Source organism: Schistocerca piceifrons, chromosome 4, assembly GCF_021461385.2.
Source record: "Schistocerca piceifrons isolate TAMUIC-IGC-003096 chromosome 4, iqSchPice1.1, whole genome shotgun sequence".
NCBI classification, from domain to species: Eukaryota; Metazoa; Arthropoda; class Insecta; order Orthoptera; family Acrididae; genus Schistocerca; species Schistocerca piceifrons.
In genome coordinates, this window is record NC_060141.1 from 333,137,615 (window position 1) to 333,160,539 (window position 22,925).

A 22,925-nucleotide genomic window follows, 5' to 3' on the forward strand; every position below is an offset into this window, starting at 1 on the left:
ATTCTGTAAATATCAGCAGCTCCAGTTTACAGCAATGTGTTCACCTATTTTGATAATCTCCTGACAAATGATCGGGATACTGAATATAATATTCAAATGTTTTATGTTTTTTATGTTAAACTTTCTGACTTGTTCCACACCCAAAGAATCATCTCATTTTTGGGTCTATGGAATGAAAACTGAATCTAATCTAATGTATTTTTCCTTAAAAATGTAGTAAGTTTTGCATTTTACTCACTTTGGACATACGTTTTAACAGTAGGAGAAATCAATATGATGTTACTAGGGTTAGTTAACAGCTGCTTTTATATCATTGGCCTTATTAATGTTAGTAATAACAACAATAGGGAAAGGATAAATCGCTACTCTCCATGTAGAGGAGGCTTTGGCTCACAGACAGTCACAATGAAAATAAATACTAGAAATATTTCAGTTTTTGGCCAAAGTTGTAGTTCAGAAGTAGAAAATTACACACATTCACACAACAATTCACACTACATCTGAAGTGGGCAGCAATCTATCAGGGGTGGGTGCAGGTGATAATGAAGTGGCATGGGGTGGGGAGGGTGAGGGATAACTATCCCTGCACACGTCAGACAGTCACTATTGGGTCTTAGCACCCAGAGACAGTAGCCATGCATTTATAACAATTTCTTTTTAGAATGTGTGAGTGTGTGTGGCTTTCTTTCTTTTTTTTATTTCTGATGAAGTACTTTGTCCAAAAGCTGATTTATTTCTAGCATTCTTTTTCATTGTGTGTATATCTACATCTACATCTACATTTATACTCTGCAAGCCACCCAACGGTGTGTGGCGGAGGGCACTTTACGTGCCACTGTCATTACCTCCCTTTCCTGTTCCAGTCGCATATGGTTCGCGGGAAGAACGACTGTCTGAAAGCCTCCGTGCGCGCTCTAATCTCTCTAATTTTACATTCGTGATCTCCTCGGGAGGTATAAGTAGGGGGAAGCAATATATTCGATACCTCATCCAGAAACGCACCCTCTTGAAACCTGGCGAGCAAGCTACACCGCGATGCAGAGCGCCTCTCTTGCAGAGTTTGCCACTTGAGTTTATTAAACATCTCCGTAATGCTATCACGGTTACCAAATAAACCTGTGACAAAACGCGCCGCTCTTCTTTGGATCTTCTCTATCTCCTCCGTCAAACCGATCTGGTATGGATCCCACACTGATGAGCAATACTCAAGTATAGGTCGAACGAGTGTTTTGTAAGCCACCTCCTTTGTTGATGGACTACATTTTCTAAGCACTCTCCCAATGAATCTCAACCTGGTACCCGCCTTACCAACAATTAATTTTATATGATCATTCCACTTCAAATCGTTCCGCATGCATACTCCCAGATATTTTACAGAAGTAACTGCTACCAGTGTTTGTTCCGCTATCATATAATCATACAATAAAGGATCCTTCTTTCTATGTATTCGCAATACATTACATTTGTCTATGTTAAGGGTCAGTTGCCACTCCCTGCACCAAGTGCCTATCCGCTGCAGATCTTCCTGCATTTCGCTACAATTTTCTAATGCTGCAACTTCTCTGTATACTACAGCATCATCCGCGAAAAGCCGCATGGGACTTCCGACACTATCTACTAGGTCATTTGTATATATTGTGAAAAGCAATGGTCCCATAACACTCCCCTGTGGCACGCCAGAGGTTACTTTAACGTCTGTAGACGTCTCTCCATTGATAACAACATGCTGTGTTCTGTTTGCTAAAAACTCTTCAATCCAGCCACACAGCTGGTCTGATCTTCCGTAGGCTCTTACTTTGTTTATCAGGCGACAGTGCGGAACTGTATCGAACGCCTTCCGGAAGTCAAGAAAAATAGCATCTACCTGGGAGCCTGTATCTAATATTTTCTGGGTCTCATGAACAAATAAAGCGAGTTGGGTCTCACACGATCGCTGTTTCCGGAATCCATGTTGATTCCTACATAGTAGATTCTGGGTTTCCAAAAATGACATGATACTCGAGCAAAAAACATGTTCTAAAATTCTACAACAGATCGACGTCAGAGATATAGGTCTATAGTTTTGCGCATCTGCTCGACGACCCTTCTTGAAGACTGGGACTACCTGTGCTCTTTTCCAATCATTTGGAACCCTCCGTTCCTCTAGAGACTTGCGGTACACGGCTGTTAGAAGGGGGGCAAGTTCTTTCGCGTACTCTGTGTAGAATCGAATTGGTATCCCGTCAGGTCCAGTGGACTTTCCTCTATTGAGTGATTCCAGTTGCTTTTCTATTCCTTGGACACTTATTTCGATGACAGCCATTTTTTCGTTTGTGCGAGGATTTAGAGAAGGAACTGCAGTGCGGTCTTCCTCTGTGAAACAGCTTTGGTTGTTATTCCATCCTACACTTTCCACTGTTTAATATGCATGATAATATGATGTGCAATGAAATGCACATCTTTAGATATGTTGTTTTCATCTGATAGTAGATAATGTAGTTGTATAATCAGTTGATGAATGTAAAACAGATTCATTGATTCATTTTTCTCAATTTTGTTACACTTCTCTGAGGACACTTCTCATAGAATCTGCTATAGATTCATACACTTGCTGTCTGTTATTGCATAATTAATAATATCCATACTTCTGGAATAAAATAAGGTCCACACAGAGTTTTGCTTTAACAAGGAAGTCTCAGTGTTATAAATGTTTGTTGTGGGTATTCAAAATTACAGTGGAACCTCACATAGCAACCGTAGTTTGTTCCATCTTACTCATAGTGTGAAATACTCATTAAATGAAACAATTTATCCCATATAAATTACAATAATGTGTTCCATGCAGAAAAAGTACTAAAAGTTTTATCTTATTCATGCCATTTATTGAAAGAAAATTATACATACAGTATTATGTACTTTATTATCCGTGATACATATATAATTCTTGTTTACTAGGAAGATATCTATGGTTGTTTGTTTCTGCCAACAATTCAACACTTGGCAATAATGCGGCACAGCATTATTGTCAAATAAATTTGTAACGTGTGCCAGATGTGGGGCATGACCAGTTACTACAGAGTATTATTGTTTCATAATTCATTTCCATATACAATTGTAAACATATACTGTGAAGGGCTTCCAATATTAAAACCTTTCATCAAAATACTTTTTACTCATTTCTTTAAAGAAGTGGCAAGTGACACCTAACAGAGAGTAATTTTAATTTAACAAAGAGATAGAGGGGCTGGCCAGTACTTACCTCAGCTCAGTACAGCCGATAGATACACATAAAACAGAACTGAAAATTTACATTCCTAGCTTTCGGAACTTTGTTCCTTCATCAGGGAGGAGAGAGGGGAAAAAAAGGGAAGAAGGGAAAGTGGATTCAGTTACTCACAACCCAGGTTATGAAGCAACAGGGAAAGGTAAACAGGGAGGGTAGCAAGGATGGAGGCATGGTTGTCAGAGGGAAGCCAAAGATATTCTACTGTAAGTACTGTGCCAGCTTCAAACCAAAGAGGATGCATACAGAAGTAAAGTATAAAGATAAACACAACTATGTAGGATGAAAAGATGCGTGAATGGCTAAAGAGGAAAGCCATTCACGCATCTTTTCATCCCACATAGTTGTGTTTATCTTTATACTTTACTTCTGTATGCATCCTCTTTGGTTTGAAGCTGGCACAGTACTTACAGTAGAATATCTTTGGCTTCCCTCTGACAACCATGCCTCCATCCTTGCTACCCTCCCTGTTTACCTTTCCCTGTTGCTTCATAACCTGGGTTGTGAGTAACTGAATCCACTTTCCCTTCTTCCCTTTTTTTCCCCTCTCTCCTCCCTGATGAAGGAACAAAGTTCCGAAAGCTAGGAATGTAAATTTTCAGTTCTGTTTTATGTGTATCTATCGGCTGTACTGAGCTGAGGTAAGTACTGGCCAGCCCCTCTATCTCTTTGTTAGTATTTGTTTCACATCTTATATGAGATTTTCCATTAATCATTTAGTAATTTTAATTTCTTTTTTTTTAGGTAAACACAGGGACTGCTGCCATTTTAGTCAAAGTCATTGATATGGAAGATCAGCCACCAGAATTTGTGTATGTGCCACCTGTTACAAGAGTGAGTGAGGATGCTGTAATTGGAACATCTGTCCTTCAAGGTGTGCGTCATTAAATTTTCATGGACAAGAATTTGCTATTATCATTTTCGCACTTTTTTGGTTCTTTAGAGTTACATTAACTTGCACTAAATTGCTAAACTATTGAACTAAAGGTTGAAACTTCTGTCTCTTTTGATACAAACTATTAAAACTAATAACATGGAACTTTTCCCAAGTAACTGACAAACTTCACTTTGCTTTATATGAAAACTAAACAGTTTGCTGGCTCTTAATTCAATAGTACTTCATCTATATGTAACTAAACAGTTTGTTGGCTCTTAAGTCAATAGTGCTTCATCTATATATATAACTAAACAGTTTGTTGGCTCTTAAGTCAATAGTACTTCATCTGTATAAAACTAAACAGTTTGTTGGCTCTTAAGTCAATAGTACTTCATCTACATCATGGTGAGCAATGAATAATTGTTGAAAATTAGTAAACTTGTAGCAGAAAGTGGTGAGAAAGTTGTCATATCCTGTCAAGAGTGATGCTTCCATATTCTGTCTTTAGTAGGATCCCATAGTGCTTCAGATACCACAGCAGCAGCACTAGGCATAGTGACTCTTACATCAAAGTGGACCTCGGGTTTGTTCATTGCCCTTGGTTCAGTTTTAATGTAAGCACAACCTTCTCTTCAACTTTACTCCTTCACTTTATTTTGTTTCAGAAAAAGCTAAGTTCATGTCTAGATATGGGTAAGAACTGTGGCCATTTAAAGTTCATGATGAAGGCGTTGGTCTTTGTTCACAAATAGCTGAAGCCACATGAAACACTATCAGCTGGCTTAAGCTATGTGAACCCATTACCAGCTGGCTTTACACAAATGTTGCAAATTGTAACATTGATGGAATTGCAGGGCAGTATTGCATTGTAAAGGTGCCACAGAGGTTGCCAGCTACTCATTTTGATGATGTGGTCCATGGAGAACCTCAGTCTGGTAATAAATGGTCACCTAACGGTGGCAGTTGGAATATGGCCACATGTAGGGCTGTTTCTTGAGGAAGGTTGTATACTGTTAATGGCTGAAATGACTGCACTACACCTCTAATGAATCAGTTTGAGGTATCATGTCCTGTTGCTAATGAGACAGAACTGGTAGATCTTGCCTCTTCTGCCACCTGTTGTGAGGGACAATGTGAAATGGGGGCAATGTTAAATCAGTGGACTTGCACTCAGAAGAATGGCTGTTAAAATTCACATCCATATTTTGGTTTCCCCTGATTTTCTTAAATTGCTTAAGGCAAAAGGCAGGATGATTCCTTTGAAAGGCCATGACCAACTTCCTTCCCCATGCTTCCCCAATCAAAGCTTGTGCTCCATCTTTAATCACCTCATCGCCAGCATGCCATTAAACAATAATTTTCCTTCTGTGCTGTGAATTACCAGTTCATGGCACAACTTAATTTCCACCCTGCATGGTAGTTGGTGCCAGCACTGGTGGTGCATTCCCATCACAGCAGAGTGCCCATGAAACTGCAATGCCGAGTGCAGCGCCACAGTAAGGCTAGGAGCAGCTGTGAGTAACAGCAGAGAACAGTGTGGGTGAGACAAGGAAGTGGCACCAACTGGAAGCCAACACCAGGGGTGTTGGACAGCAGTGGCAGGTCAAGCCTTCGGTGGGCAGCACCAGTGGTGAGCTGCTCTGGTTAGCTGTCAATTTACAGCATCATTCCAAGAACTGATTGGGGCACTCTGGGTTGAAGCAGATAGAAGGATCTAACCAAGACACTTCACCAATCCTTTGACAAAACCAGCTGCAGATTCTTCTACTTATAATAAAGTGCAGATTTGTAATTTTGCCCTACATTGGTCAGGTGTGCACGATACACTGGAAACAGACACTTGGATGGCAGACTACATGTGCAACACAAATGACGATTTTTTTTAGACTGGGAAAAAGCTCTAGTAACTCCCAGCAAGAAAACCAGTATCATTTAAAGCACTTATTTCACAAAACAGACAGCAAACTCAGAGAGTGGGAGTCCAGGTTACTGGTGAATATCTTGAACATGTAACATTGAACAAGTATTTAGGGATAACGATAAGATGTGATATGAAATATGACAACAAGTAAAATCAGTATTACGGAAGACTTGGACTTGTTGGAAGGTTTACTGTGCATCTGTAAAGGAAACTGTTTACAAGACACTAGTGCAACAAATGATGGATTATTACAACTGAAAAAAACTGATGTAGCAGGTTCTATAATTTCAGTAGTTATCACTCTAACACACGCTAATACTACCAAATAATCAACAATGACATTTAACAGCACTAACTTTATTTTGTCACATTCTCTGGGACCATGTTAGCCAGAAGTCCTTGATTGTGGACTGAGTCAGTATGTAGTTTACAGAATGCTGACTAGAAAAGTTATGAACAAAAAAATTTTAGAATTAATAAGCCACAAAAATAAATTTTTGAGAGAATATACTTATAAATAACACATTAGAAAGAAAATTTCTGAACTACTGTGTCGAACTCCTGTACAAAACAGGTGTATGCCACAAAGAAACTTTTCAGCTTAAATTTGAATGCTTGGGATTTATCAGTCAAAATTTTTTTTCGAATATGATGAAGCCTACTGATAATTAATCCTGCTGAATAGTGCATATCTGTTTGTAGAATGCTTGCAGAAATGTTATTCTAGTGCACACTGTTTCCCAATCTAGTTTCCACAAATGAGTGTTTTAGTTTCTTCTGAATGACTTACTATTGTCAACAACTAATCCCATGATGGATTATATATACAGGGATGACAGAATTAGGATTTTAAGATACCTAAATGACAGCCTTTGTGAAGCTTGCAAACTAACATGGCACATTGGTTTGGTCAACTTTTTCTGGGCTAAGAATATTCTTAGTGAGTGCATAGGGTTGTCCCCCAAAATATAACACCATATAAGGTGACAGAGCGAAATGAATAAAGTAAACAAACCTCTGTGTTTCAGAGGCAGTGGAGATTATTCATTTAGTGAAGGTAGCAGCATTACCTTTCTGTGCAAGATCTTGAACACGCTACTTCCTAAGAAAGCTTTCCATCTACCCTCAGTCCTCAGAATTGAAAATGATCAACTTCACTGACTGCCTGACCACCACGGGACAATAATATTTTACGTTTACAAAAGTTCTGTATCAGAGAACAGTGCACTGCACGTTGTTGCAGTTAAGTGTTAATCATACCTACTGATAACAAACAGACCCGAACTTTTCGAATCTGTATGTACAGAACAGGGAATCAGTGATCATAAGGCCGTTGCAGCATCCCTGAATATGGAAGTTAATAGGAATATAAAAAAAGGGAGGAAGGTTTATCTGTTTAGCAAGAGTAATAGAAGGCAGATTTCAGACTACCTAACAGATCAAAATGAAAATTTCTGTTCCGACACTGACAATGTTGAGTGTTTATGGAAAAAGTTCAAGGCAATCGTAAAATGCGTTTTAGACAGGTACGTGCCGAGTACAACTGTGAGGGACGGGAAAAACCCACCGTGGTACAACAACAAAGTTAGGAAACTACTGCGAAAGCAAAGGGAGCTCCACTCCAAGTTTAAACACAGCCAAAACCTCTCAGACAAACAGAAGCTAAACGATGTCAAAGTTAGCGTAAGAAGGGCTATGCGTGAAGCGTTCATTGAATTCGAAAGTAAAATTCTATGTACCGACTTGACAGAAAATCCTAGGAAGTTCTGGTCTTACGTTAAATCAGTAAGTGGCTCGAAACAGCATATCCAGACACTACGGGATGATGATGGCATTGAAACAGAGGATGACACGCGTAAAGCTGAAATACTAAACACCTTTTTCCAAAGCTGTTTCACAGAGGAAGACCGCACTGCAGTTCCTTCTCTAAATCCTCGCACAAACGAAAAAATGGCTGACATCGAAATAAGTGTCCAAGGAATAGAAAAGCAACTGGAATCACTCAATAGAGGAAAGTCCACTGGACCTGACGGGATACCAATTCGATTCTACACAGAGTACGCGAAAGAACTTGCCCCCCTTCTAACAGCCGTGTACCGCAAGTCTCTAGAGGAACGGAGGGTTCCAAATGATTGGAAAAGAGCACAGATAGTCCCAGTCTTCAAGAAGGGTCGTCGAGCAGATGCGCAAAACTGTAGACCTATATCTCTTACGTCGATCTCTTGTAGAATTTTAGAACATGTTTTTTGCTCGCGTATCATGTCATTTCTGGAAACCCAGAATCTACTATGCAGGAATCAACATGGATTCCGGAAACAGCGAGCGTGTGAGACCCAACTCGCTTTATTTGTTCATGAGACCCAGAGAATATTAGATACAGGCTCCCAGGTAGATGCTATTTTTCTTGACTTCCGGAAGGCGTTCGATACAGTTCCGCACTGTCGCCTGATAAACAAAGTAAGAACCTACGGAATATCAGACCAGCTGTGTGGCTGGATTGAAGAGTTTTTAGCAAACAGAACACAGCATGTTGTTATCAATGGAGAGACGTCTACAGACGTTAAAGTAACCTCTGGCGTGCCACAGGGGAGTGTTATGGGACCATTGCTTTTCACAATATATATAAATGACCTAGTAGATAGTGTCGGAAGTTCCATGCGGCTTTTCGCGGATGATGCTGTAGTATACAGAGAAGTTGCTGCATTAGAAAATTGTAGCGAAATACAGGAAGATCTGCAGCGGATAGGCACTTGGTGCAGGGAGTGGCAACTGACCCTTAACATAGACAAATGTAATGTATTGCGAATACATAGAAAGAAGGATCCTTTATTGTATGATTATATGATAGCGGAACAAACACTGGTAGCAGTTACTTCTGTAAAATATCTGGGAGTATGCGTACGGAACGATTTGAAGTGGAATGATCATATAAAACTAATTGTTGGTAAGGCGGGTACCAGGTTGAGATTCATTGGGAGAGTGCTTAGAAAATGTAGTCCATCAACAAAGGAGGTGGCTTACAAAACACTCGTTCGACCTATACTTGAGTATTGCTCATCAGTGTGGGATCCGTACCAGGTCGGGTTGACGGAGGAGATAGAGAAGATCCAAAGAAGAGCGGCGCGTTTCGTCACTGGGTTATTTGGTAACCGTGATAGCGTTACGGAGATGTTTAATAAACTCAAGTGGCAGACTCTGCAAGAGAGGCGCTCTGCATCGCGGTGTAGCTTGCTCGCCAGGTTTCGAGAGGGTGCGTTTCTGGATGAGGTATCGAATATATTGCTTCCCCCTACTTATACTTCCCGAGGAGATCACGAATGTAAAATTAGAGAGATTAGAGCGCGCACGGAGGCTTTCAGACAGTTGTTCTTCCCGCGAACCATACGCGACTGGAACAGGAAAGGGAGGTAATGACAGTGGCACGTAAAGTGCCCTCCGCCACACACCGTTGGGTGGCTTGCGGAGTATCAATGTAGATGTAGATGTAGATATGTACTGACTATTGTATTGGCTACATTTACATTGCCTTCCACATCTCTGACAGTAACACTTGCTTCATCTGCAAAGAGAACCATTTTTTAATCGTGTCCTTGTTAGTTCATCATTAATATACACCAAGGACAGAACCCTATGGTGCCCCTCATTTTATGTGACTCCAGTCATATTCAAAACACTTCCCTGTTTGTAGACAATGGAGGAAAACCTTCAGCTTCCTACTTTCCAGATATGGAGTGAACCATTGATGAACTTTTTTCCAAAACCCAAAACATTTCAACTAATGCAAACACTACATGCCCCCAAAAATCAAATCAACAGCTTAACAATTTTAGTGAAGCACATAATACAGTGGACAACCATAACATAGATGGGTGGTATGGTTCCTTCTCATTTTGTAAGTAATCTTGTTATTAGTTTCTTAATCAGTGTTTCACTTTACAGTTAAAGCTGTTGATGGTGATCGAGGAATAAATAACAAAATAAGTTACTCCTTAGAAAAAGGAACTCTTGATGCATTTGCAATTGATTCTGCAACAGGTGTTGTCTATACAAAAGAGAAGCTTGATAGAGAAAGTCCATTAAACAGTAATGGTGCATACATCCTGGAAGTCACTGTAAGTAATAATACATTTGTACCAGAGGTATACCTTAGTCGTTACTTACCTTTCACTTTCTACTGTGTTCACCTATTTTTAAGAGATTTGTGCTAGTGTATGATGTAAACTTTACTGACATCATTTCTGCTTGCTGTTCTTGAGAAACATTTTGCACAGAATTTAAAGAGATTTTCATTTGTCCAATTCTGTTCCTCTCTTTACATATCAGTACTTTTTAAAAGAAGCTGTGAGATTTCAATAGTGTGTTAGTAACTCATCTATGTACAATGTAAACATAACTACAAGAAGTCACTTATTCAATAATGTAGGAAAATAAATACTTATTAATTAGATCAAAAGTCTAAAAGCTACTCAGAAAACAAAAAAGTAATGTAGCAGTGCATATTTCTGTTATTCAGTTTCTTGTCTTCTCCATGACATAAAAGTAACATTTCAAAGATAATACCATATGTGACCACATTTGGGTGTCTGTATGTATGACTGTGTGTACTTAAAGTAGTAACATGTCTTTGCTGCCACATTTTTCTATGCTCTACACATCGGTCAACTCCAGGAGAATAGTTTCCTTTCTTCACTTTTGTTTACTACATGGATGATAGATGTTTTTTGTATTAGTTTTATGTGATAATACACTGTTTAATATGCCTCCATGCTTAATCCTCAAGGCAGAAGAAGAATCCTCGTCAATATCTCCAGCACCTTCAGCTACGACAGAAGTTACAGTGATTGTAACAGATGTTAATGATGAAATACCAACTTTCAGGAGTGAGAAATACATATGTGAAGTAGTTGAAAATGCTCAATCAAACACTCCCGTCACATTCCTTGAAGACAGTGTTCCAGAAGTATATGACCACGATCAGGTAAAGTAACATAAATATCACTGCATCAGAATAACAACTGCATTCACACATCTCGTGTAGCCAGAAGGCTGCATGTCTGTCTTATTTCCTGTTAAAATTTCTTTATTAGTATTCCTTTAGGTCCAATGGAGATCTTTATCAGGCTTTCCCACAGCCACAAGCTTACTGCTTGTAAACACTTTTAGTCTGTTCTCAGAAGTGCCTTAGCTTTCACAGCCAGGTGACCATTCTGACAGACTGTTTCATCGTTCTCTCCCTAAATGACTTGTTTACGACCACTCGTTTTTATTTATCTCAAAAGCATATTTTGCAGTTTCAGTTTTTTTCTATTGTCTTAAGCATTTTTGCCTAAAATGTTATCTACACACATTTTATTTTTAAATTTTTGATGTCATGTATGAGGGTGGTTTGAAAAGTTCTCAGAATCACCACGAGAGGTCAGCACTAGCGCAACGAGTTGTTCATGTGATATGTCTACATCTACATCTACATCATCTACATCTACATTTATACTCCACAAGCCACCCAACGGAGTGTGGCGGAGGGCACATTACGTGCCGCTGTCATTACCTCCCTTTCCTGTTCCAGTCGCGTATGGTTCGCGGGAAGAACGACTGTCTGAAAGCCTCCGTGCGTGCTCTAATCTCTCTAATTTTACATTCGTGATCTCCTCAGGAGGTATAAGTAGGGGGAAGCAATATATTCGATACCTCATCCAGAAACGCACCCTCTCGAAACCTGGCGAGCAAGCTACACCGCGATGCAGGGGCGCCTCTCTTGCAGAGTCTGCCACTTGAGTTTGTTAAACATCTCCGTAACGCTATCACGGTTACCAAATAACCCTGTGACGAAACGCGCCGCTCTTCTTTGGATCTTCTCTATCTCCTCCGTCAAACCGATCTGGTACGGATCCCACACTGATGGGCAATACTCAAGTATAGGTCGAACGAGTGTTTTGTAAGCCACCTCCTTTGTTGATGGACCACATATTCTAAGGACTCTCCCAATGAACCTCAACCTGGTACCTGCCTTACCAACAATTAATTTTATATGATCATTCCACTTCAAATCGTTCCGCAAGCATACTCCCAGATATTTTACAGAAGTAACTGCTACCAGTGTTTGTTCCGCTATCATATAATCATACAATAAAGGATCCTTCTTTCTATGTATTCGCAATACATTACATTTGTCTATGTTAAGGGTCAGTTGCCACTCCCTGCACCAAGTGCCTATCCGCTGCAGATCTTCCTGCATTTCGCTACAATTTTCTAATGCTGCAACTTCTCTGTATACTACAGCATCATCCGCGAAAAGCCGCATGGGACTTCCGACACTATCTACTAGGTCATTTATATATATTGTGAAAAGCAATGGTCCCATAACACTCCCCTGTGGCACGCCAGAGGTTACTTTAACGTCTGTAGACGTCTCTTCATTGATAACAACATGCTGTGTTCTATTTGCTAAAAACTCTTCAATCCAGCCACACAGCTGGTCTGATATTCCGCAGGCTCTTACTTTGTTTATCAGGCGACAGTGCGGAACTGTATCGAACGCCTTCCGGAAGTCAAGAAAAATAGCATCTACCTGGGAGCCTGTATCTAATATTTTCTGGGTCTCATGAACAAATAAAGCGAGTTGGGTCTCACACGATCGCTGTTTCCGGAATCCATGTTGATTCCTACATAGTAGATTCTGGGTTTCCAAAAACGACATGATACTCGAGCAAAAAACATGTTCTAAAATTCTACAACAGATCGACATCAGAGATATAGGTCTATAGTTTTGCGCATCTGCTCGACGACCCTTCTTGAAGACTGGTACTACCTGTGCTCTTTTCCACTCATTTGGAACCTTCCGTTCCTCTAGAGACTTGTGGTACACGGCTGTTAGAAGGGGGGCAAGTTCTTTCGCGTACTCTGTGTAGAATCGAATTGGTATCCCGTCAGGTCCAGTGGACTTTCCTCTGTTGAGTGATTCCAGTTGCTTTTCTATTCCTTGGACACTTATTTCGATGACAGCCATTTTTTCGTTTGTGCGAGGATTTAGAGAAGGAACTGCAGTGCGGTCTTCCTCTGTGAAACAGCTTTGGAAAAAGGTGTTTAGTATTTCAGCTTTATGCGTGTCATCCTCTGTTTCAATGCCATCATCATCCCGGAGTGTCTGGATATGCTGTTTCGAGCCACTTACTGATTTAACGTAAGACCAGAACTTCCTAGGATTTTCTGTCAAGTTGGTACATAGAATTTTACTTTCGAATTCACTGAACGCTTCACACATAGCCCTCCTTATGCTAACTTTGACATCGTTTAGCTTCTGTTTGTCTGAGAGGTTTTGGCTGTGTTTAAACTTAGAGTGAAGCTCTCTTTGCTTTCGCAGTAGTTTCCTAACTTTGTTGTTGTACCACGGTGGGTTTTTCCTGTCCCTCACAGTTTTACTCGGCGCGTACCTGTCTAAAACGCATTTTACGATTGCCTTGAACTTTTTCCATAAACACACAACATTGTCAGTGTCCGAACAGAAATTTTCGTTTTGATCTGTTAGGTAGTCTGAAATCTGCCTCCTATTACTCTTGCTAAACAGATAAACCTTCCTCCCTTTTTTTTATATTCCTACTAACTTCCATATTCAGGGATGCTGCAACGGCCTTATGTTCACTGATTCCCTGTTCTGTACATACAGAGTCAAAATGTTCGGGTCTGTTTGTTATCAGTAGGTCCAAGATGTTATCTCCATGAGTCGGTTCTCTGTTTAATTGCTCGAGGTAATTTTCGGATAGTGCACTCAGAATAATGTCACTCAATGCTCTGTCCCTACCACCCGTCCTAAACATCAGAGTGTCCCAGTCTATATCTGGTAAATTGAAATCTCCACCTAAGACTATAACATGCTGAGAAAATTTATGTGAAATGTATTCCAAATTTTCTCTCAGTTGTTCTGCCACTAATGCTGCTGAGTCGGGAGGTCGGTAAAAGGAGCCAATTATTAACCTAGCTCAGTTGTTGAGTGTAACCTCCACCCATAATAATTCACAGGAACTATCCACTTCTATTTCACTACAGGATAAACTACTACTAACAGCTATGAACACTCCACCACCGGTTGCATGCAATCTATCCTTTCTAAACACCGTCTGTACCTTTGTAAAAATTTCGGCAGAATTTATCTCTGGCTTCAACCAGCTTTCTGTACCTATAACGATTTCGGCTTCGGTGCTTTCTATCAGCGCTTGAAGTTCCGGTACTTTACCAACGCAGCTTCGACAGTTCACAATTACAATACCAATTGCTGCTTGGTCCGCGCATGTCCTGACTTTGCCCTGCACCCGTTGAGGCTGTTGCCCTTTCTGTACTTGCCCAAGGCCATCTAACCTAAAAAACCGCCCAGCCCACGCCACACAACCCCTGCTACCCGTGTAGCTGCTTGTTGCGTGTAGTGGACTCCTGACCTATCCAGCGGAACCCGAAACCCCACCACCCTATGGCGCAAGTCGAGGAATCTGCAGCCCACACGGTCGCAGAACCGTCTCAGCCTCTGATTCAGACCCTCCACTCGGCTCTGTACCAAAGGTCCGCAGTCAGTCCTGTCGACGATGCTGCAGATGGTGAGCTCTGCTTTCATCCCGCTAGCGAGACTGGCAGTCTTCACCAAATCAGATAGCCACCGGAAGCCAGAGAGGATTTCCTCGGATCCATAGCGACACACATCATTGGTGCTGACATGAGCGACCATCCGCAGATGGGTGCACCCTGTACCCTTCATGGCATCCAGAAGGACCCTTTTCACATCTGGAATGACTCCCCCCGGTATGCACACGGAGTGCACATTGGTTTTCTTCCCCTCTCTTGGTGTCATATCTCTAAGGGGCCCCATTACGCGCCTGACGTTGGAGCTCCCAACTACCAGTAAGCCAACCCTCTGCGACCGCCTGAATCTTGCAGACTGAGGGGCAACCTCTGGAACAGGACAAGCAGCCATGTCAGGCCGAAGATCAGTATCAGCCTGAGACAGAGCCTGAAACCGGTTCGTCAGACAAACTGGAGAGGCCTTCCGTTCAGCCCTCCAGAATGTCTTTCACCCCCTGACACACCTTGAGACGACCTCCCACTCTACCACAGGTATATCCATACTCTGCAAGCCACCTGACGGTGTGTGGTGGAGGGTATTTAGATTGTTGCCTGTAAACACATGCCACATCAATGCTCTTGTTCCTGCATAGTGATTTGCTAAGATAGAAAAAATTGAGATTTGAGCAGTAATTAAGCAAAGGACATTCATGCCGATTCCCAGAATACACTGAGGGACTATGCTCCTTCATATTCAGCTGTTGCCAAGTGGACAAATGAATTTAAATTTGGCTGGGAGAGCGTAGATGATGATCTACACAGTGGTTGGCCAAGATGTGTCACTACTCCAGAAATCATTGCAAAAGTGCACAAAATGGTTACGGAGGATCGCCGATTGAAAGTGTGTAAATTGCTCACACTTGCCAGATGTCATCTGAAAGAGTATATCACATTTTAACTGAAGAATTAGAAATGAAAAAATTATCTGCAAGATGGATGCCACGACTCTTGACGCTGGATCAAAAACGCATGAGAATGGACGTATTGGAACAATGTTTGGCCCATGTTAGGAGGAACGAACAAGATTTTTTTGTGCCGGTTTGTGACCACTGATGAAACTTGGGTGCACAGAGACAAAACAACAGTCAAACAGTGGAAACATGCTGATCCTCCGCCACCAAAGAAAGCAAAGACAATTCCTTCGGCAGGGAAGGTCATGCCATCAGTGTTCTGGGATGCGAAGGGGATTCTGTTTGTAGACTACCTCCCCACTGGGCAAACAATTACCGGAGAATCTATGCTAACCTCCTGGACAAACTACAACAAAGATATGCAAAAAAGGCCAGGTTTAGCAAGGAAGAAAGTCATCTTCCATCAAGACAAGTGTGCACCTGCACACATTGCCGTCGCCATGGCAAAATTACATGAACTAAGGTATGAATTGTTTCCAAACATGCCTTATTCACCTGATGTGGCTCCACTTGACTTCCATCTCTTCCCAAAACTGAAAATTTTTCTTGATGGACAAAGATTCACTTCAAACGAAGGACTGTTAGCTGGAGTTGACAACTATTTTGCAGGCCTGGAGGAAACTCATTTTTGAGATGGGTTCAAGGCCCTGGAACATTGTTGGACCAAGTGCATTAATATATAAGGAGACTACATTGAAAAAGAAAGTTTCAGTGATGTAAGTATGTTTTTTCTATTTCATTCAGAGAGCTTTTCAAACCATGCTCGTATTTTTATATTCTTCGATTTGCTGATTTTCATACCTCTGGTTTACCAATATTTAAAGTCTGAGTGTTTGTTCTAAATTTTTAAGATCTTCGTTAATATGAGGAACACCATTTCAAATTGTATTATGTCCAAAAAACAAAATTTTACAGTAGAGGGGAGAAACCAATTACCCCCAACATGTGAAATTTTTACATTTGTAAAATATGAGGCTATTGTGTTTGAGTCTTACTTTTAGATACATGAAAAAGTGATATCAATTTGGAATTGTATTCTTCAAATTTGAGGAAAATGTGTTGAACTTAATATGCTTTGGTTCAGTAATTTGTAAAATATACAAATAAAAAAGTTTGATAAGGTACATACATAGCAACCAATTATTTTCTTATTATTGTAGAATAACATCATCTTTTAGCACCTTTTTTTTACAGAAACATTCTAGTATATAGAGTATTCATAACATCCTTCTTGCTGCCAATTGACTTTCATATGATTTATATCAAACTAACATCTTACTATTGAAAACCAAGTTATTACACAAGAAAAATATTCACATGAATAATTTTGATATACAATTTACAATGTCTTTCTGTTATAATTCTTTAATGATATACTGTATCATTTAAATGCTTGTTTATGTTTTATAACACAGCAGTCAATCCGAAATCTAAATCTTCAGCTTAAACATTTTGATTTATACACTGTTCAGAATGGCCACACTGCTGGTTTCTCTTCAAATTTTGTTCAGTCCTTCCAAGCAAGCTCAAGCTGACATACTAACTTCTTCCTTATTGTGACTTCCCATGTCAACTGGATCAATGATATTAGCATAAAAATCTAAATCTCCTATGCTCCCTTCGTCACCAAAACATTTAGGTAGCAAATTATTTGCATCAATCTTCATTGCTTCTCTCACTATACTGTATGAAAATTTAACTTGATGTGCATGTTTGGCTTTCTTTTCTCTGTTTTGGTTTCCTCTTGAATTATCACCTACACCATTTTTTTCCTACGTAAGCAAAAAAGCTGTTCCCTTACATGAAATTGACAAGTAAGAGATAACTGTCATTACTGACATCTAGCTTTGTCAAGAAATGTGTACTTGTTGTCAGTATACCCAGCTGAGCAAAGTAATGTTGGATACAATACACTTTGAAACACACCACAGAGGACTGAATATGATTTGAATAATTTGAAACAGCATCTACTTTTCAAGAACTATTTACACTTTTAGTGAATACAATTTGTTACAATCTGACTTTACAGCATGGAAGATCGCTTCTGAAACTATATGAAAGTGTATCAAACTCAATTTTGTCACTCACTATATATAATATGATTTGAAATAATGCTCCTCATATATGCTGCATATATTTTTCCTGTTAGCTAGTAGGACATCATCCTATACATCCTACTTAACCTTTTGAAGAGTACTAACCAACACATTATACATTGTACATATCCATGTTTAACAAAATCTCTAAGTGTCATAAGGTCTTTCTGTCTCTGCATGTTGCTTGATTCCAGATTGGTCCTTTTTCTGTTTTTAAGCATGAGAATACTCCTGCTTTGTGAGATACTAAAACTCTCACTTTTTAATTGTAGTAATATTCTCTATATTCTGTAAGGGTGGAGATTACTGTTCTACTTGACTAATACAATGGAATAAGAGAAATTTAATTTATGAATGTAAATTGTATCACAAACTAAAATATGCACATTTTTTCACTTTTTAGCACAGTCACCATGAACATTTCAACTTTTGTCAAATTGTGGCACCAGCTTTTGTGTTCCAGCATCAAAGAACACTGCTGCCTAACCGTCAAACCAGTTAGTAACAGTTTCTTTCAACATGTCATCATTTTTCAAGCACTTTCCACCAAGAAACATATGAAAGTCTGATGGTGCTAAGTCAGGGCTGTATGGTGGATGCTCCAGAAATTCCTAATGAAACTTGTCTGGTTGTGTCTTTTTTCTTGCTGCAACATAAGTCCGAGCATTGTCGTAAACCAGAATGATGCTGCTAGAAAGGAGACCCTGCTGGTGATTTTGAATAGTGCTTTAATAATGTTTCACAGTACCTCTCAGCATTTATTACCATTCATACTGGCAAAAAGTCTGACAGAAGACTGTGGCCATAATTTTCTATGTCGAAGGTTCTTGTCTGAATTTTCATGGTTTCATCAGAGAGTTTGAATGGTGCCACTCACTGGATTGACTTTTGTTCCATGGTGTGTAGCGCACAATCCACATTTCATCACTGGTCACAATGTGACTCAAGAATGTATCAACATCCCTGTGATATCATTCCAAAATGGAAGAAGAATATGCCATTTCCTTTGTTGTGTGTTGTTCTGTCAACATTTTTGGCACCCATCTTGCACACATTTGTTGTCGTAAAAGCTCATCAACACTGTACTGCCTATTTTGGCAAATTGTCTCATCAACATTTTGTGTCAAGTCTTCATTCATGACAGTAGGCCATCCAGATCATTCTTCATAATGTACATTTGTCCTTCCTTCATTAAACAGCCTACACCATTTACACACATTTCCATCATTCATTAAACCTCCAAGATAAACTTCAATAAGCTGTTGGTAAATTGCAGCAGGACAAACTTGTTTTGCATTTAAGAACCAAATAACTGAGCACATTTCACAATTGGTGGCATTACTGAGCGACATGGTGACAAACGAAGCAGTATAACTGTACAACCAGCACTGCCAGAAATGTGAAATGTAATTGTGGCGTAGCGAGAGACTGGCCAAGAGAGGCCAACCATGAATGGACATATTGTGACAGGATGCACGAATACGATGCGCTATTGGTTTTTACTTTAAAAATGATCCTCATAGTTTGGCACTAACCTATTTAGCCTTTGAACCACATTATTCTCTTCCCTTTACTCACAACAGTTTTGTCAGGGTGCTTATGGAAGCTCATCAAGACATATCACATTTCTTAATTCTAGTAAGCTTTATATTTTGCTAAGTTGCAGCATTATTCTATTATTTCAGGGAAATAATGGAACATTTGAAATGTTTTTGGAAGGTGATGAAGGAATTTTCGAAGTTACACCATCAAGGGGTATAAATGAAGCTTCATTCCTGATCAGAGTTAAAGATCCAAAACAGCTTGACTATGAAAAAAATATTGGTATGTAATGCAAAAAATGAGCATTTAATGACGCGGACATTGTAGGATAAACAATTTTACTGATGTATACTATGTTACTTAGATAAAAATATAATACAAGTAAGTTGCAGTAATCATTACTATCAAACTCTCCCTCTCCCTCCCTCCCTCCCTCCTCCCTCCATTCTCTATCTCTTATTACACTTCAGTCATAGTTTATTTACATGCAGAATAAATATGTGGGCTATTCAGAAAGTAAGTCCCGAATGATCATGAAATGGAAACCACAGTGAAAATCAAAAATGGTTTTCAGAGTGCGGCTGTGAAATGTCTTGAAGAAGGAACCTCATAACAGTTACGTTATGTGGACTGCATTACGTCAGGCAGAATTTCTCATCAGGCCCTTGAACTTGGTGGGAGACATAATTTTCTAGGCATCTTTACGTGCTCACTGTGCACTCAAAAATGCCTGGAAAATTATGGGGGTTATGTTGAAAGGTAGTGTGAATGCTATAGATTTTTGTGAAATAAATTATTTTCTTTATCTGTACTTGATTCCTTTTTATTACCAAACATAGCTTACTTTCTGAACTACCCTCATACCATGAACTACCTCTCATTTCCAGAGAAAGTTATTTCAACTGCATTATAGTAATTTTATTATCATCTGATTATTTATTACATGAGACAAACATAAATGGTAGAGAGACTTACTGAACAACATGTATGACTTGCATACAGGTAATAAACTAATATCACACTATAACAGAAACTGTGCCACATATGCCAAGTACAAACTCAGTGTAGGCGATACACCTTACGTCTCAACAATACATACCAATACATAGTTCATACTATGACCTCCAAATACACATTTATCTATCCTGGCTTTGTACTGGGGATGTGTTTTATAGTTTCTACTGTGGACTCCTATGAATATATTAAGCGTATGTACATCATATGCAGTGTGGATAAAATTTCTGCATGGTGGTTACATAACAAGCTGAATCAGTGCACAGTAGGAATGGTGGTTATTGCTAGAACAACCGGTTTTTGATTATAGAAATATTTCCCATCTCCAGTTTCGCCTGCCCAAAATAACTGGTTTCTGAAATAATCAATTTTCAGTATTTTATTTTATCTTTTCCAGCAATAAATCTAAACACTGAACAAAGATTGGAAAATTCTAAGACTCTCTCAGATTTTTGCATTGTGTTTCCCTCAGACTTTTGCATTGTGTTTTTCAAGATAAAGAGAGAGAAGTATCAAATGAAATAGGTAAATAAAAAAAAACTTAGTGCATGCGTCTTTCACTGCTTTTCTCAAAAAGTAATGAAGGGTCGATTACTACAAAAATTCAAAAGTATTCTCCTACTGATTCCAATTTTCTAATTCTCTGTTCAAAAATCATATTGTAATCTGGGATCGTAGCACTGATTGGGTATTATGAATAGACAGTGTTAAAATGCAAGAATGAAGTCGGAGAACTCTATTTTTTGTGTTAAGATGTCCATTTCCCAGATAGATAAATGCATATTATACAGACACTGACAGCATATCAGTTAATTTCTGTTATTAAAAAGTGTGATGAATTGTTAAGTTTTTAATTTATTACTGTTGCTGTAACTTCCTTTTCCATTTACTGTTTCATAAAAATAGCAGACAAATAACAAACATTTGTTTAAAATTTGTTGCGTTATTTTCCTTTAATTATTTTGAATGAAAACTCCATTTTTTAATCATATGTATGTCTTTACTTTTCAGTGGGAATTTGAATAGAATTGATTTTATGCTGACAAAACAAAATATGCTCTTTGAAAAAATTCAAATGAACAATTTACATTTAGGCAAAATATAACATTTACCAGGAACAATTAGATGACAGTGGTTAAAATTACAATACTGAATTAATCCATTGGCCTATATTAATCGTCCTATCTGATCATAAATACTTGTTGTATAATGTGTTGATCTGTAAGTGGATCCCTTTCATCAGAAATAATAGCATTCAAAAATGATAATAGTTTTTCAGAATCCACAGAATGTCCTACTGAACTCATTTTTAAAAGAGTTTTATTCAAAAACCAAAAATTTTTGCACCACTACTATGACAAATTGATATACCTGTTTTATACCCAGTAATAAGTAAAAAAACTACCTGTTATAATTGATACCAAACAAATACTGAAAATTGCCGGTTATTCAGAACAAAAATACCAGTTTTAAACAGTTGGTTTTCTCCATCCCTAGAGTGCATTAATGAAATAATCTAATTTGGATGTAAGTAATATTTTTATTTCCTGATGGCAGGCTAAGATTGAACACATCGGAAATCAAATTATTTTAATGCAGCTGTTACTTCAGTGCAAGCTTCATCCAAAATATTCACATTGAAAAATCTTCTGGGTTTGTGTGGTTGAATCAAGGCAAAAAGTTATTCCAAAATCTTTACCACTAATGCAGATGTTCTTTACCATTGTGACAATGTACACTACTGTCCCACTATTAGAATGGTTTTATGTTTATTGCTGCTCCTTTTTCACATGACTAGGATTTATAGTACTTGAGTGTTATTGGATGATAGAACTAGTGAGCCAAATGGCCAAGAGTCTTTATTTATGATTATTTTTAGTTTAATTTAATGACCAATATTACCAAACTGTGTAGAAACTGTTGCTGTAACGTAACACTTCTCCTGTGATGTTTAATGATGGTTCAGTTTTCTCATTGTACCATCTTCCTTCAGTTGCAGTTAGTACTGTCATGTTATGTGAGACAGCCCTACATAGCCTGTCTCACATTAGTTAGTTATCAGTGGCAGCCCCAATGCACTGGCTCATCTTAATCCCTACCAGGAATCAGATGACCAGAGACATGTAATGGCCACAGCTTGTATCTAATTTGCTAATATTGGCCAATTTAATTCAGTTAAAATTGCAGTAGTTCTTATCTGTTTACAATGAGTTAAAATGTTGATTTTACAAACAACCAGAATAAATTTATTTACACATTGTTCTGTTTTGCAGTTATGCACTTCACGTTAATAGCAAAGGAAATAGTGCCGTACAGTCCAAAGCATCGTCTTGTTCCTGTGACTGTTCATATCAAAGATGTGAATGACAATTTTCCAGAATTCACAAAAGCAGTGTACAATGTAAGTTTGAAGCATACAGTGTTCATTCATTCATTTATTCATTCATCTGTTCACCCGTCATGTTCAATAAATCCCATCATAAAAGAGAGCCTTCAGAGAGGTGGAATGTTTCAAGTTACATTATGGGAAAGGCCAATTACCTCCTCTTACACAACTCATAATCTAACATTTAACATAAATGTTTCCATTAATCAAAATTTATGCCCCGGAGTTATACTATACTGATGAATTACAGGAGGAGCGACTAATGAGATACTCTTTTATTTTAGTTCGTTCTAGCACTCTTTTATTACA

General features: G+C 38.9%; 1 protein-coding gene across 1 annotated transcript in view; it reads left to right on the forward strand.

Moving 5' to 3' along the window:
- Positions 1 to 22,925, forward strand: part of LOC124794990 (cadherin-23) — a 479,297-nt gene that overhangs the window by 244,918 nt on the left and 211,454 nt on the right. The window contains exons 7-11 of the mRNA XM_047258737.1: positions 4,007 to 4,136; positions 10,000 to 10,172; positions 10,841 to 11,038; positions 19,360 to 19,498; positions 22,504 to 22,631. Coding sequence (XP_047114693.1) covers positions 4,007 to 4,136; positions 10,000 to 10,172; positions 10,841 to 11,038; positions 19,360 to 19,498; positions 22,504 to 22,631 — 768 coding nt within the window. The remainder of the gene's footprint in view (positions 1 to 4,006; positions 4,137 to 9,999; positions 10,173 to 10,840; positions 11,039 to 19,359; positions 19,499 to 22,503; positions 22,632 to 22,925) is intronic.